Raw genomic sequence first — 17,645 nt, 5'->3', positions numbered from 1 at the left:
CCATGCAATGCCTTTGTCACAAAATTCCATTTAAATCCAAAGTTACTTTTAAAACCAGTGCTGTAATTCTGTTCTGTGGTGCTGTGCTCACAATGCCACCTTAGCTCTTAGAAGCCATTGTTTGCCAGTGGGCGAACCAATCTCCTAGACAGCTCTTTCCTTGTAAAAGTTCCCCTTTATGGCTTCACTACTTCACTTCAGTAACTTTATTACAGTATAGCTGAGAGATTTCTATTTCATATTGACCTAAGATTGCTTCAGTTGTCTCATTTCACCTTTTGTCTGGCCTGTGTTGGAGAAGTGACCTTCTTTGAGACTTGCAGTCGATACCACGGAATGCTTCAGAATGCTTCAACGAAAAGCTGACAGCAGTTACAGGCAAACATCCTTTTTCTGTTCGCTCGGCTATTTTCAATTAGAGTTCAATTTAAACTTTTAATCAGTGTAATGTGTAGGAAACAGTAAATAGAACAGCAGATGCCTTTGGTTTTCCTTGAGTAGAAAAAATTTTAGCTTTTGAATTCCACAAGTGCAGTGGCATTCATTTATGTTAAGCGCATGGCAAGGAAAAAATGCTTTAGTTCTTCAAACTGTCAAGCAGATCCTGTAACCAGGTGAGCTTCTGTCATAGAAAAAAAAAATCCTTTTGTGATAGGACAATAATTGTCCTCTATTATTGGTGGATCAAATTGCATATATTTGCTTTAAAACTATGGCTTAAAGCAACTGGCAGATCTCAGTCAGCTGTAGATTACAGTCCAAGGATTTGAAACAAAGCAGCAGTCTTTCCGTGAATGGCGTAGCTTGGTATTTCACAAGAGAGATAAAAACACACACGTCCCAATTTTCACTATAAAGAATGAGATTTCTTTGCAGTGTCATTTCTTTCCTGTCCTAACCAGGTTAATACGGCTGTAAAGTCTAATGGTTGGAAGTGTGAAGTAATCACAGCTGTGAATTGGACCAGTGAACAAGATAATCTGTTAATTTCCAATGGGGCTTGGCCTGTTGATTTGTAAATCAGATGACTGGTTCCAAGTGTGGTGAGACGACGGCCTTCCAGGAAAAGTCGAGGTGTGCTAAATGTGACGCAAATCTAGAAATGTTCACTTTCCTGTTTACTTTTTCCCCCCGCCGACTGGCTCCTCTTTGATTGGACTCTTCCTTGGAGTAACAGGACGTTGGGGAGTGAAGATGTTAGTGAGTAGCTTTTGGTCAATGAGCCTTCATGTAGCAAGGTCACAATCTGCCTCTCTTCTCTTTTGAAGTGTGTAAGTGATCCCTTGAGAGGCAAAGTAGCCAAGTTCATAGAGGCCTGCAAAATCACTGCTTCTACTGTATGTGCTCGATGGTTAAACAAGTTTCACCCAGTGCTTGAGTTCAACGACTGTGTTCTTTTAACTAACAAGCCATTTGAGTATTCATCAGTATTATGCACTACAGAACACTATGAAGGCTGTCTCCTATAATTGTCTTAGTTTTATTCAGTGTGCAAGTTCTACTTGTGTGTGGAGCGCTGTTAGTTTAGCATGCGTGTGGATTTAGCTGTACTTAGAGTAGTAATGGAAGCTGAAGCCTCAGGGGCCTTTTGGCCTGGAGAGTCATGGATTAATGAGCATCGCAGAGACAAAGAAATGACAGCTTAGAGAATCTCTCAACCTCACTATTTACTGTATTACAGAGAACTATAAGAAATACATGTTCCCCTAAAGCTAGCAGAGTTTATTATTAGCGAGCCCAAAAAACTCAAGGGACTTGAGAATATCCAGAGGATGCAACAAAAATGCATTATGCTATTACATTTGAATTTCAAATGTGTAAATCTTCAAGAAGAATCACTATAAAGTTTACATGGTGTCATCTTCATGCCTTGGAAAGTATGAACAAGTTTTGCTTCTGATGTATTGAAGGTTTGGTTGTCATTAAGAGAAAAATATGATCCTCTTTTGAAATTGTTTAGAAGCAACATTTATTATGTTGAATCAAACTGGGATACTGTCCTGTGTATGCAAATTAGAAAAATAGAACATAATATCAATCTACATAAATGATCTTGTACGTTTTCAAAAATTGTATTCAGTATATATATATATATAGACAAAAGCAATTACACATCTATGTGCATTTTTTTGTTTGTTGTCAACAGATAACATCTACCAGCCAAAACCAATGATGTGTTAATTTGTTTCTCAATACTTTCTGCCTTCGTTATTAAGTCTATGACATTCTCTCACTTTTCCGAACCCATACTGAAGATGAAAATCTGTACAAGCAGGTTATAAAATATTTTATTTATAAAAATGCTGATTAATATCTTCAAACAGACGGGCACTGATCTTTTGGACAGATGTTTCAAGACAGATTTAAATATCATTTACAGCACCAGGATAATGTTTGTGGGATTCACTCAAAATGTGTCTATTTTTTTTATTTTTTTTTATCATAACTTCCAAAAACCACATTTACACAGACACCTTCAAAGTGAACACAGTTGTAGATTTAATAAATAAAGAAGCAATTTAAAATCAAAAGTGAGCATTTGTTCAGTGAAATTATGATTTCGGAGTGGGAAGATTTACATCTTCTCATTACAGTTCAGATGAATTATTCAAATCATCAGTGGCTCTGTGCCAGCAAACAGGTAAACTGAGGATTCCTGCTTGTACTCAGAAGAGAAACCATGTGGCAGGCAGCCTTTCTCTCGGCTGCATGGCGCACAGTTTGGGTGCAGCTGTGCAGAGAGGGATTGTGAGCTTGAGTAATGATTTTGCAACAAGTCCCCCAGCCTGAAAGACTATATAGGTCGTTTGTTCCTACATTCATCCCCATAGGAGCATCGGCAGGAAATATAGCACAGATACTTCTTGCCTCTGTTTGGTTAGGTTTTAGACATAGAAAGCAGCCTTTGTTCGGCTTAAGGAAAGATTAGGGTTTGGGTTAAAGTAGAAGACCTTCGTTGTCATGGTTAAAATTAAAAACATGCAGTATGGTTATATAAAGCTCACGGTTAAAACAAAGACACAGCAATCAAACAACCATCTTCCCATCTTCTGTTTTAAAGTCCGGTGTTTTGTTGACCCATCCATCTACCCATAACACCTGCACGAACTCTTTTTCTCACTTGAGGCCGCTGTTACAGCAAAACATAGCTATGGGCTGTAATGAGCTGCTTGCACACACAACATACAGGGTTGTCAACAATTCGAGTCTTTCTGATTTTCATTAAAGCCGATTCCAGTCATTTGTAAAACTGCCAAACAGCTGCAGCAACTATTCTTCTCGGTTCCGTGTGAGGGACACTGTTGACGATAGCCCAAGCAATCCCAATGCTTGGCTGTACTTAGTGGAAAAAATAAATCACTGCCACAACCATCAAGAAAAGGCCTGTCTAGTTTTTAGACTTATGCTGTTGCCCTATTTTGTGACAGAGTATAAACAGGAAAATACTGTGGTTGGTGACATTTCTAGTAATTGCCTGAAAACAGTGGATGAGAGGTGTTGGGTTTTAATGACTGTTTTAATTAATTTCAACATACCACTTGGATGCTAGCTCACTACTGGTGATCAGAAGTACTGAGGCCACTTTGTCTAAGCTGTAGTGATGACTGTTCAGACTGTTAAAAATAAGGCAATGTGTGCTTCTAGTTTTGATTACCACAACAGATTTAGATAATTTAATTTCAAATATGTTAACTGTTAACTGTTGAGACACACTATTTTCACATGTATTCAGCTAGCACACACCAAAGGACAATCTCAGAATACAATGGGTCAAATAGCTTGTGTTATTTATTAGAGTTTTCAGGTGTAGGAGGCAAAATATGTTTGTTCTAGTATAGTTTTGGTATATTTATGTATAGGTATAGGGTACTACACAAAATGTAGCATAATATAGGTAGCATGCTTGGCTTATAAAGGTAAATCCAACAAGCTTATGGACAGCTTAGTGAGCAACCACTGGTTGAACAACTTAAAATTATTTAATATATACACCAGATAGCACAACTCAATCTGTATGCTAAAGTGTGGCATTGTACAGTATACTACTGCATTTAAATATTTTACATGATTGATATTTTTAGGTGTAAATTACCACCCACACATTATGCCAACTACAAACAATGAATTCTCGGCCGTGGGTAGTTTTACCTTCAGTGTGGCTGCGTGTTTTATGATTGGCAGTGACTACATGTGGGAAGCCAGTGAGGGCCGACAAAAGCTGCACCAGCAACTCTTTCTGGTTGATCAGGGTGTCTGCACAGAGCAGGTGTGTATCTGAGTGAGTAGAATGAACGTACTCTGTACTATGCCTTTGGTGAAGCTCCCAGCAGGTGAAGAGAAACAGTTGACTTTGTGATTATGTGTCAAGGAGGTAGCACATGTCTGTTTGCCGCCCTCCCCGACTGGAGCTGGCAGTGACAAGGTCTACTGTGCTGGTAAATAGGCATTACAGTTGAGAATATGGAAAACTAAACGATGCAAACGTGCATAGAGACGTTAATGAGTAATTTGAAGACTAATAAAGGATTAGTAAATCCTGTCCCTGTAAATGTTAGATTAGATGCACATGCTCAGATTTGATATTAAAAACTGTGCTATTAGATATTGTAATGACATTATTTATACATGAAATGTATGCGTGTTTTCACAGTTGCACATTCCAGTTTAATAATTTAAATACTCCTTGCTTGTGTTTGATTTGTCCCGTGTATGCACTAAACATTTTACATCTACCTCTTAAGACAAACTGAGACTGTTTTTGTCTTTAAAATTTCAGCCTAAAACTTACATGTTTTTAGTGTTGAGTTGATCAAATATATGTATAGTATGATTATGCAAATTGCGCTTCACGGAGGTCTAAATTGCTTAACCAAAACTATTGAAATAATACCACTCTGTTGCCACTTGACCAAATCTTTTGTTTTCTTTTGTCTCATCCACAATATATTAGAACTGCAGTTACCCGGCTTGATTTGAATTTGACAGATATCCACATAAAATACCAAACGCTGCTGTTCACAGCTTGTAAAGAACTGCTGTCTTGTCTCCATTTCACATCACTGCAATTTCAATGTGCTGCCATGTAAGCACAGTTACAACCCAGGATTTTGAACATGAATGAAATTGCTGATTGATTTGCAAGTTATTTAAATATTAACTGGTAATTAAAACAAACTCATTAGCACAGAGGCAAATTACACACAGAGGTATATTCAATAAATGATATTAAAAAAGTTCAATCAGCATAAAGATTTGATAGTTTATTATTGAAGCAGTGGTCATTTTATTATTTTTTTAATCAATTTCTTTACACTGTTGAGTTAATACTTAAATTAGCTAAGGTTGTATTATCAGTACTCAAGATGAAATTTGTTGTGCAGATGGGAGATTCAGCTATCAGGACAGAACATCCCACTGATACAGACTGAAAGGAGCAAATGCATCAAATGAAGTATAGAAACTGCAAAGAAAGTTACAATGTAGTACTTCTACACACACACACACACACACACACACACACACACACACACACACACACACACACACACACACACACACACACACTCAGTTAAATGTTCCCTGTGCATCACATAAGTGGGGTGAATCATTTCGCGGTAGTATTTCATTAAGTCTTGATGTATGATTCTGATTCTTTTTAACAACCAGTTGTCTACTTGACTAATTACATTAATAAATAAAACAAAAATCTCTCTGGTTACATTTATAAAAATCTAAACATTTTTAAAATTGACTCCCTTGTACCATTTTTTTAAATGTAAGCTTTTGATTGCAAATATATTTTTTCTGGATGTATTGAATGATGCTATATCACATATCTTATAGTCTATCAGTTCTCACTAGTTCAGTTCACTGGTCATCAATAAGATCTTAGATTGATGAATGATCGTCATTTCTAGCTGTTTGAAGTGTGGATTTCTTTCAGAAATAGACAGTGCTTACATAGTACGCAATCAGGAAAAATGTCAAGGGGACATTATTTTGTATATTTTGATCCAAAATCTCCAAATCAACACATTTAGGCTGGTTGTTTTAAATAGCTAACTGAAGTGCTTCTACCCCCGTCGCAGTGGATTTTCTAACTCACTTCTCCCTGCTTAATCAGAAGTATTATTGTGATTACAAAAAGAGATCTTGTCACCAGAAGTCGTCTGCTTGACTGGCAGGTTAACTACAATAAAGTATACTCTAAGCACATGCTTGTACAGTCATTTTCCACCTTTTATTTTTGGATTAGAATAGAATCCACTGGGATCAATGGACTTTGATAGTGTAGAGACATGAAGTAATTTGCTGCCATGGGTGGTCAGACTGTGAAATGTATGAGCAGCAGCCCTGGAGAAGACAGTGACTGAGGAAGGCATATCTTCTCTAAATGAGGGGTTAAATGGCACCCTGCCATCCAAAGATTGGAATTACTGCCACATGGAGCTCTAAATTGAGTTTAAATAGTCTTAACTTGATATGTGAGATGAATGACTGTCTGTAGCTATACCGATTACCATTTCACATTGTATTAGAATGTTTTGCCCCACCCCTACTTAGAATATCTCCAGTGAATTTGAATATGAGCTTGTTTTTATTTATAAACATAATTACTGTCTGTCTGCAATATTTGCACGCTTGTCAAGTCGAGAGCTCTGTGTGTGCAGAATAAAAGCAAAAGCTCCCATAATTATGTTTACGTCCGGTGATGAAAATCCCAGGGTTGTAATGATCAGTAATTATAAATACTTTTCAGTATGTCTACTGCCTCAGCTGGGACTATTGTGTGGTGTGAAGTGCAGAGTTTGTGCAGCTTAATTATGACATTGTACATGACTAAATGTACCAGTCTGCTTCAGCTCTGCAAAACACTTCCAGTGCATAATCACGCTCAAGTCTGACTTTAAAGAGCTCATTACAGTTAGTTTTCTAAAGAGCGGCTTATTAAACACAGTTACCTAATAAGCATCTTTGGTGGTGCAAATTGGTAAAAATGGTAATGAGTCTGATTAAGCCGCGTTTCAATTACGACAGCTTTCACTTCCCTCCCCCCTCTCCCTCAACAAACCCTCGCTCCCCTCCCCCAAAACCAAAAAGAGGCAGGAAAGTCCAGCTCTTTATGCTTGGGAACCCTCCTGGAAGGCATTTTGCTTTTTCTCTCTCTCTGTCTCTATCTCTCTCTTCCTCTCGCTCTCACCCGTGCACACACACACACACTCACACTTATGCACATACACAGAAAAAGGAAAAGAAAACCACTCTGCCACCTCTGTGCTTCCTTTCAGCAGCACAGTAATGAATAGAGAATTGTGCAAGCGGTGGTCCAATTTACGCACTAGGAAATAGGATGGACAGAGTGGAGGCCCACTCTTGTTTGCTTAAAAACGGCCTAGGCTACCAGATTAATAGTTCCCAAAAAGGTCAGCATCTCTGTTTCATCGATGATGATCACTGAACCAGAAATTAAACACCATATCTCAGCATGACACCGTGGCATCACATGTCAAATGCATTTCGGCTCCACCTGGTCTTCTATCCTTTGATGAGTGTGAGATTGGGTATAGAACATGTAGCATAAATCACCAGGCGGCCTCTTCTAACAGCAACGGTGATTCTACAGTGTATATTTTTGTGTTAGACAAGTATGTGTTTTCTCAAATAAATCCTCATTCATTCAGAGTTTGATAGATAATTCCAAGAACTGTCCAAACTTTACACAAAAATTTCTTTTCTTGTAATGATTGTCTAGCACAGAGGATCATTGAGACCTATGAATTGACAAACAGAAAACAGTCTAACAAAGGCCTTATTTGTTGGTGGCTGATCAGTGGAATTTGAGCTTGAGCCCTGAGGCTATCTGAAAACATTCCACTAATAGAGCGCTCTGTAATTATACCATTTCAAAGAAGGACAAAGGAACCCGTGGATGTTGTATTTGAATTTCTATGAGGTAGAATAAAGGACAACATTTTACCGTAATACCAAAGTACGAGATCATTATGCTAATGTACTGTGTGTATATGTGTGTCTGCGTGTGCACATGCATTTGTGTCCATTTATAGGTTAGTGTGTGCGTGTGTAATTGTGTGTCCATGTCCTTCTGTGTGTTTATACTATTTTTAAGTAGGCATAAGCATACTGTCTCCGGGGATGCATTTACCATCCATTCCATAACCTTTGTCTATATCAAACTATTTAAAGTCTGATTCTTATTCACATTCTACTTTATAAGTATCTTAGCGAGAAGAAAGTAGTGGTTGCACTGAATCCTTTTCACAGTAATTCAAATTGCAATGACAATTTCATTATGTTCTTGCTGCTGCATGTAACATTAATTCTCTTTTGTTTGCCTCACATAATTCAGCTCTTCATGACAGCAGGATGTATGTATTTTTTGTATGGATTTAGTATTTTATTTAATATAGACTTCTTTGCCAGGTGTAACATCGTTTCGATATAAAAAGTGCAAATTTCAAGTATTTCGATAATCCCGGAGGATCCATTTTATAAAATATCTGGTGCTCAGTGGTCTCAAGAACACTTTGCAAGTAGCACTTCTGTGATTGTCCGAAGTGGCACATTGTTCAGAGAGGATTGTCAGTGATAGAAGAATCTCACTCAATAAGCCGTGTGCAATTTTGTTATTGACAAAATGTGCCTTGAGTGTTAAGGAACTCCACTGAATGATTTTACAAAAACTATTATCCTGGTACTTGCACTGCAGTGTCAGTGGTGGTTAAGATTTTTGGCAGTCAGTGAAGTGCTAGTTGCTGTTTCACAAATACTGTTTTGATTGTTGGAACATTTTTCCTCAGCAATAACGTGGAAAAATAATTATATTATTATTATATTGGACAGTTTGTAAAACAGGTATGCTATTGTAGTGTTAGACAGAAAGAGAGAGGAAATCTGGTGTGTCAGGGTGCACTGAAAAGAAATTATTTTCCTCTTAAAAACTTCTGCTTTTGCACTGTACCCACCTACATGAGTAACAGCTGGCACAGAATATAGTGGGAGACTAATACAGTAAGGTGATCACTGCTTTTGGTGTTCTCAAAAGTGCACATCATCTTTAGTTAATGTGCATTTAAATAAATATGATTTGGATTTGCATTGTATGAAAGAGTTTTTGCAATTTTATTCTTTTATTATTATGTCCTTGTTCTGCATGATTTGTTTTTTGTAAGTTTTTTTTTTTTTTTTTTAACATTTCTGTTCAACCATACCATATTTTTCTGCCCCGGCTTTTATTTTATTTTATTTTTTTTACCTTGGGCTTTTTTTTCTTAATCATTAGCTTGGGTGGTTGACAACCATGTGAGCCATAGCATGGATCCCTTTGACTAAAACCTTGTAAATTAACACAATTAGTGCAGCATCATCCTGCTAATTAGCTGCTGGTGTCTAGTGTGGCGGGTGGGCAAATGGCTGGGAGGGAGTCAGAAGGGAATCTACAGACAAACACTGCATTTGTAATCTGCCTCTGGACAGTAGCTGTTTGTTGCTTAAATCCTGTGATATGGACTTAACCTTCTGAATCATAAAACCTCGCAGTGCAGTGCCTACTAACAAAGACAGACGTTCTAATGGGCAGGGGAAGTTTGCTTAAATTCATCGTCTCTCATATCTCCTTGTAGCTTTTGATCAGATTAGTGTTGATGCAAGATGTGCGAGACTCTGTACACTATCTGAGATTGTTTTGAGCTGTAATCTCTAATAGCCTACATTCTTTGGGGGTATAGTACATCCTCTGATAATCCCAGAGTAAAAGATGACAGCATGAGTAAAAAAAAACAAACTTTTATTTGCAGATTGACTTACGGATTTAACTTGATTATTTCTGTCATTCAAACCCCTTAAGGCCATATAGAGAGGCTGAGAGAGGCTGCAGAGAAAAAGACAAGTGAAGCATGTTTTTTTTTTTCCCACTGTGTCGACGAGGAAGCAGTAGGCAGACTCGATGTGGATGTAATTCATGCTGGGCTGAGGGGTTTGTGTGATGAAAGCAACAGAGCGCTGCCAAGGAAGATTGCTTTGCTGCTCTCCTCCAAGCAGATTTGAAACTGTCTCAGAATGCCTCAGATGAGAGTTGGATTATAGACTGACCTGCGATGTCTGTGTCATTCTGTTCTGTGTTGGGTGGATTATACCACAGTAACCAGGTGTTGGTCTCATATCCTCATACTGACCATGATGTGTATTCAGTTAGTGCCGCCTGTCATATTAGAGACATTTGGAGATTATGACTCAAGTTATATTAACATTTTCTGAAAGACACTGTAAACAACTCCCTTTCCCTGATTATGCTTGTGATGCTTTTGCTTTTTCTTTATAAATTTTCACTCTTCACTTACGCAATTAGAAAAACATTTATAGGCTTTTTCTCAGTGTTTGATCTTTTACTATTTTGTTTCCATAGAATATTTAATAGATTTAATATTATATATGATGTGCTGACTTTGACATATTTCTCCCTTATGTGAACTATTTAGGTCTAAAGATGCAGTGGACCCCAGAGCACACACAATGGGCAGAACAACACTTTGACATCTCATCCACTACCCGCTCACCAGCTCACAAAGTAGAGGCCTACCGGGGGCACTTACAGCGAACATACCAGTATGCGTGGGCAAACGATGACATCTCTGCACTGACTGCCTCCAATCTGCTTAAGAAATATGCAGAGAAGTACTCTGGGATCCTAGAAGGCCCAAATGAAAGAGCCCTGCTGTGCTCCTACTCTGATAGCACCACCGGACTCATGAATGGACGAAAGTCAGAGAATGAGTCCTGGCAGGAGGGGATTTACCCAATGAACTGTGCTCCAGATGTTATATCTGTGAGCAAAGCTGGAATGACAGCTGCCTTACCCCCTACAGATGTGTCGGCTAGCATAGGCAGCTCCCCGGGGGTGGCCAGCAGCTTGTCTGAGCCTAGCTATTCCAGCAGTAACTGTGGGAGTCACACAGCCACCACTCTCCACTCGGGCCTCCCCTCTCAGGAATATACTGCCAGCTACAACGGTTCCTACCTGCATTCTAGCTACAGCGGCCAGAGTACCCCCGCTCTCCCCTCCCCACATCCTTCTCCCTTGCACAGCGCCGGGCTATTACAACCACCACCCCCACCTCCTCCTCCTACTTTAGTGCCGAGCTACAACGCCGGGTCTCCAAACCTTCCCAACTACAATTATCCACCAACAGGGTATGCTTCACAGACTGCTGTTGGCCCTGGTTATAGCCCAGGGGGAGCACCCCCTCCTTCTGCTTATCTGCCGTCCGGTATTGCAGCTCCGACTCCAATCCCTCCCTCCACATTGCCTGGCTACACCTACCAGTCCCATAATCACACACCAATTGCACCAACACCTTTGAATGGCAGCACATCTAACTCATTAAAACGAAAAGCTTTCTACATGAGCGGACATGGAGATATGGACTCAAGCTATGGTAGTTTCAACTACAACCAACAGCGCTCTTCGCAGAGCCCGATGTACAGAATAGCAGACAGCAGCATCTCAGACTCTAACAGGGGCAATGGCTTCGAAAGAAACGCTGAAGCATCCTCTTTAGCCTTTAAGCCAACCAAACAGCCACTGTCTTCGGATCAGCAAAGAAAATTTAACTTACACTCTGGCAGAGCACTAACTCCTCCATCCTATGGATCAACCAAAAGCTCTGCGGGTGATCTGAGAACTGGTGAGCCCTACAGCAAATTTGGATCTCCCCTCATGAGCGAGCAAACTGAAGAGCACAGACAGCACCTCTCTCACTCCCTAACAGGGCCTGACATAGGTACGGCTACCTCGTCCATCCATGCTGCAGAGGAACAACTGAAGAACAGTGATTCCAACCTGGTGGAGATGGTGACCACGGAAGTCCTCCAGCAGGGCTCTCCAGTGGACTGGAGTGACATTGCAGGTTTGGATATGGCCAAAGCAGCCATCAAAGAGGAGATTCTATGGCCCATTTTAAGACCTGATATGTTTAGTGGGCTTGCCACATTACCTCGCACCCTTCTTTTATTTGGACCTCAGGGAACTGGTCGAACGCTGCTGGCGCGATGCATGGCCAGCCAACTGGGGGCTGCCTTTCTGCGACTAAGCAGTTCGGCACTGGTTACCAAGTGGCTGGGTGAAGGGGACAAGATCATCCAGGCTTCTTTCCTCGTGGCCCGATGTCGCCAACCAGCAGTCGTCTTTATCAGTGAGGTCGATCTGCTGCTGTCAGCCCAGCTCAGCGAGGAGAGTCCGGTGAATCACCTCAAGACTGAGCTTCTCATACAGCTTGACAGTATTCTGACCTCTGCTGAGGACCATGTGCTCGTGGTCTGCTCCACCAGTAAGCCTGAAGAGATCCCAGAGTCCCTACGGAGGTACTTTGCCAAGCGATTGCTCATCCCCTTGCCTGATGGGACAGCACGACATCAGATAATCAGTCAGCTGCTCTCCCAGCACAACTACTGTCTTAGTGACAAAGAGATGTCACTGCTGGTTCAGAGGACAGAGGGCTTTTCGGGACTAGATGTGGCCCAGCTGTGTCAGGAGGCTGTGGTAGGTCCTCTCCACGGCATGCCGGGGACTGACCTGTCAAGCATCCATCCCAGTCAGATGAGACCAGTTTCCTACCAAGACTTTGACAATGTGTTTTGCAAATTCCAGCCCAGCATATCACAAAAAGAACTTGACATGTACACTGAGTGGAATAAAATGTTTGGCTGTAGTCAATGAAAGAGACTCATCAAACACAATTTCTTTAAACCCAGTTGTTGAATACAAATAAATGTTTGGCCTTCAGTGAACAAGAAAACAAAGCAAACAGTGGTGACATGAACATATTATATCGAGCAAAGGGATTGTCATTACAGGCGTCAGACAGAAGACAGCAGTCTGGACATCACACATTGGTTAAAATCAATTAAATGCTTTATATGGCTGAAGCCATGTGCTCAAGAAAACTCAAACAACTTGGAGAAGATGCCCCCATTTTTGTATATACATACATATATACTTATACATATATATGCATGTGTGTGGATATATTTACATATATATGTCCACACACACACATATATATAGTATTCTGCTGATCTTGAGATTTAGTTGCTATCAAGTGCCTGAGGTGGTGCTGTTGAATTTTTTTCTTGTAGGATTCTTTTTTATTTGCCTCACAATCTTCATTGGTGACATGTGCTAATATATATATAAAAAAGCTTTACAATGTGACAAAAAAAAAAGTTGTTTTCTCTTTTTCATTGGAGCAGTGTTCTTCAGCTGTGTCTGTTTTGTGCTCTCTGTGAACAGTTGTGGTTAATTTGAGCTTAATTAAATTTATCGGCATAATTTTAGTTGGGCTTCATTACCTTACACAGGTTCTTATGTATGTGTAAATCATTTAATTACCGTAACATTCTAGCAAACTTAAATTTGGTTGATGTACTAGCCTCTCCTCTGTAGACGACATGACAATGAAAAGGCAACAAAACAAATTATTTGAATTGATATTCTTATTTTGCAAGGTGACTTCAATTTAAACAATAAATTACTATGTAATTCCTGTTAAAATGTTGTTACAGTAGTGATCCACAGTGTAAAATTCTACCATTTTTTCTTTTGATGTTCTCTATTTGAAAACTCAGGAAAGTGATGATATGTATAGTACCTCATAAGCTTGTATTGAAGCACTACACACTACACAAGCATTTGGCTTGCATTTGAAATTGCATCATCAAAACATGAAAGGCTATGTAATACCTCAAAAAGCTCAAAATGAAATGAGAAGGTTCCTGCAATGAATGTATGAGAGTAATTCTGGTTTATCTGCAAGACAAAAAATCATTTGTTTAGGATTCTTTACCTTTGAATTTGTTGGAAATGGAAATTTGTATTATGATCAGAGATTTGCCTTTGAAAAGAATGGAACCATTATGTATCTTGAATTGTAGCCTTGAGGAACACTTTTCTTTCCCCTATTGGCTATCACACAGAAAACCTTCATTTACATCAAATACAATGATCCTGTTGTTTAGTTCCCTGTTTGCAGACACAGCTGTTCAGCTTGTGGTGATGCAGAGCTGAGAGAAATTCGAAAGGTGCAGACAAACATCTTGGGGTTGAGGAAGACAACTGCTCCGAGCTGTTTCGTTCCATCCTGCTGCTGTTTTATCATTAATGAAACCTAAGGATTATGTATAACCTAAGTTCCTTTCTACCTCAGTTTGTTTGTTATCTCTGAAAGACAAATTCACAAAGACAGCAAAATGTCAGCGCCTATTCTGGTTGTTTGATGAAGAATCCCTGTGAGAGAACACCAAACAGTATTTTGTTGTGTGCAAAATCTATTAGCTTTACATTTTGATAACTCCCAAGAATGCTTTTTCACACCACATAATGCACTTAAAGGGGAATACCACTGAATATCAGGTTTGGGACACATGATACCTTTGCCTTAGGACAATTTGGTCTGTATTAACAAACATTCACTAGTCGATCTTGTTACCATACCTTGTTAGACCTTGTTAAATAGAACCTCTAATGTGACAGTCTTCACAGTGTACGCTCTTAAAAATATTATTCCATTATGTTAATATAAAGTTTACAAAAGAATTGGTTTGACCTTCTTGGGCAATAACTGTAACATTCATGAATTGAGTGGCATTCCTTTTTAAGAATATGTCTCGAAGGCTAGTCTCACTTGGTCTGTATACAAAATGCTGTTATTTTTATTATATGTTGTCATTTTCCCATTCAAACTGTTGCCGTGTTATTTATCGTTACTTGCTGCCATTAATCAGTACATTTCCATGCAACATTTCCAACAACAAAAGAGCAGGTCTGACAGCTGAATTGGCAAGTATTGAATGTATTATGTCCTCAGAGCAGTAAGGAAAGCAAAGCACTTGCACATTGAAAAATGCCACTGAAGTAGATAGCACTGTAGATGTATTAAACTGCAGAGGCATAGAAGGACCTTTTTTTAATTTTTTTTTTTAAGTAGGTCCCTTTATATTTGTTGCCCGTTGCACATGTACTTGTTCTTTTCTTTTATTGCAAAGTATATGAACCACTGCCACCTGGTTTGGTATCATTAACTCTTTCAGATCCGTATCAAGATGTTTACAGAGCATCCACAACTTTCATCGAGCCACCGCATTTTGCCAACTACAAGATTGCCAACAGTAATATATGGCTGCAGTGACTCAAGTCATAAGACGAGTGGCAGCATTTTTAATAAATCTAGGCAAGTTTTAGGAATTAGTAAAACAGTAACCCAAGCCTTGATCAACCTTGAAACAGGATCATTTCATTTGTTGGATTCGAAAACAGTGTAGAATATGACTGCCTCTTTGTGTTTGGTGTTTTTTCAGAATATATAGAGATGGGTCCTTCGAGTTTAAGTTTAAAATACTTTTCACATGGTGGATTAACCCTCAGTCTTAATGACAGAAATTGAAAGAGAGATTTCAAGTGTACATTTAAGATGTTCAAAGCATTTTTTTCTGTCGTGTCAAGTCAATGGTCAGACTCGCTTCTTGCATACAACTGTTTACAATTATCAAATGAAACTATCTATTTAGATGTTTCAAACATGTAATTACACACAGTTAGGCCGAAATGCCCAGAGTTTAGGGAAAGGACATTGTCATAGAGTTGGAAAATGTTGTTTTTGCTGCTTCAAGTGGAAAAGTGTTGGAAATGAACAGAAAGCCTCCCTTAAAATTACCCCCCTTAAGTATCGTGTCAGTATTTATTGCACTTTGATGTGTTTTTTTTTCTTTCTTGAAGCCAAAGTAAAACATCTTTCTGTTGAATATGATGAACATGCTTTCGAAAAAGTTGTGTGTTTCAGTGCCCTTAATGCCACCATGTAAGCTGTACTTACCTAACATTGGCATTGTAAAATTATTGTATCACGGTATGATATGTGACTTTTATCAAACCTTGGTTTTTCAGTTGCACCCCATCCAAGTTAATGAACGGTCCGTCACCTCTGCCTAGAGTTGAAATAGAAATGTGGATAATTTAATTTGTTTGTCCAAAAAAATTTCAACCCATATCTTTGTTAGAGACTGTCACTCACCATGCAGTGTTTTGTCACACTGGAATACAATTGTTGAACATAAGTGAACACAAAGGCTTTTGACGAGAGGGCGCTAAGAAGCCCTAAGTGCCATTGACAAGCACAGATTTCGCAAGTTTAAGAGGTCAACTGTTCACGAACAGCAGAGATTTGTGTTAAAAGGGGGAAATGTTCCACTCAGATTAAGTAGTGCTTGTAATCTCATAGACAACAAAAAGATCCTGTCACATTTTTGTATTTTCTTTTTTAAACTGTCTCCCAAACAGTGCAATAGAGCACAATGTAACAGAAGGCACACTAACAGTTGCATCTTATGATTTTAATTGTTACAACTGATGAAAAGTTGTTTTTTTTTTTAAAAAAAAGGCAAGATCTGATATGAACTAAACAATTCTACATATATATCCAGATAGGGTGTATATTTCACATGCTGTAGATGTTATCATTACAAATAATCATTCATTACTGAAGGTGAAGAAAGGGCCCAAGGTCACAAACAACAGTTTAACATAACCTTTGATAAGCACATCGAGTCTCACAGTGGTACCGACTCAGTCACTTGAAACACGTTTTTTTTTTCTCTTTTCAGTATTTCTGCAATTGTGTTTTGTTGAGAACTGCTTAAAAATGTTGATTACATCTTAGTTTTATAGTCTGGCATTCTTTATAACCATTTCTACCTCATTGCTACATACTGTACATGTAGTACTCATGTCCTGTCATTTTGAATGTCTTGCATTTGTGGGAAAAAAAAAAACTTAAAACAAACAAAAAAATGGAATAAAATAAAAGCTTGCCCTTGAATCTGAGCAGTCTACCTCAACAAGACTGTCTTTACACTGTCAAGTACAAGTCACCGAAAAAATGCGGCACCTTGAGGATAAAGATGAAGTTAACCTGCACATACGTTTCATTTACAGTACCACGTTTTCATTGAACTTTTGTGGACATTGTCTCCTGCAAGGTTTTCAATGCAAATTCTTTTAGTAAAAAACAAAAAAGAAAACAACTTGCTTTAATCCTTTGTGAATTGTCGTAGTGCGCATGTTAATGTGTATGTATGTGCACTGGCAATTCTACATGCAAATATGAGGGGATAACATTAAGATATGGAAATTTTGAATTTTTACTTTTCATATACATGTACAGAGAATGAACTTGCACATAGCTGTACGTATTGTACATTTGCTAATGATATACAGCATACATACGAAAATGCACCACATACATGTTTATATGTGTGTATGTATTGCCATACTGACAGTACAGTCGATTTAAATGTATTTTAATTTCAAGGTACATAAAGTTATTGAAATACTGAATAAAGGTGTTTTCTTTTTTTCCTGAACTCTTGATGCATTTTGTACCTTCCCTTCCATGAGTGCATTTACAGAGGAGTGATAGATTGCACATTTCCATTTCAAGCAATTTCTTGTGACAGAAAATGTTAAATCAGTTACAACTTGTGTCTTTTTTTTCCTACTTCACTAGCGTTAGACGTAAATATAATTAAAGCAATTAACCCTGGAGTGGCTGAATTCAAAACTTACTTTATATTTCACT

At 38.7% G+C, this 17,645-nt stretch overlaps 1 protein-coding gene across 2 annotated transcripts in view; it reads left to right on the top strand.

The window, feature by feature from the left end:
* The window catches only part of fign (fidgetin), a 29,147-nt gene extending 11,717 nt beyond the window's left edge, over nucleotides 1–17,430 (top strand). For both annotated transcript variants that reach the window (XM_051959139.1, XM_022218332.2), the window contains one exon: nucleotides 10,497–17,430. In XM_051959139.1, coding sequence (XP_051815099.1) covers nucleotides 10,505–12,733 — 2,229 coding nt within the window. In that variant the 5' untranslated portion in view covers nucleotides 10,497–10,504 and the 3' untranslated portion in view covers nucleotides 12,734–17,430. The remainder of the gene's footprint in view (nucleotides 1–10,496) is intronic.
* The last annotated feature ends 215 nt before the right edge of the window (nucleotides 17,431–17,645 follow it).

This window comes from Acanthochromis polyacanthus, chromosome 14 (assembly GCF_021347895.1).
Source record: "Acanthochromis polyacanthus isolate Apoly-LR-REF ecotype Palm Island chromosome 14, KAUST_Apoly_ChrSc, whole genome shotgun sequence".
Classification (NCBI taxonomy): domain Eukaryota; kingdom Metazoa; phylum Chordata; class Actinopteri; family Pomacentridae; genus Acanthochromis; species Acanthochromis polyacanthus.
Note: the sequence above shows the minus strand (reverse complement) of the source record. Positions and strands in the feature narration are given on the sequence as shown.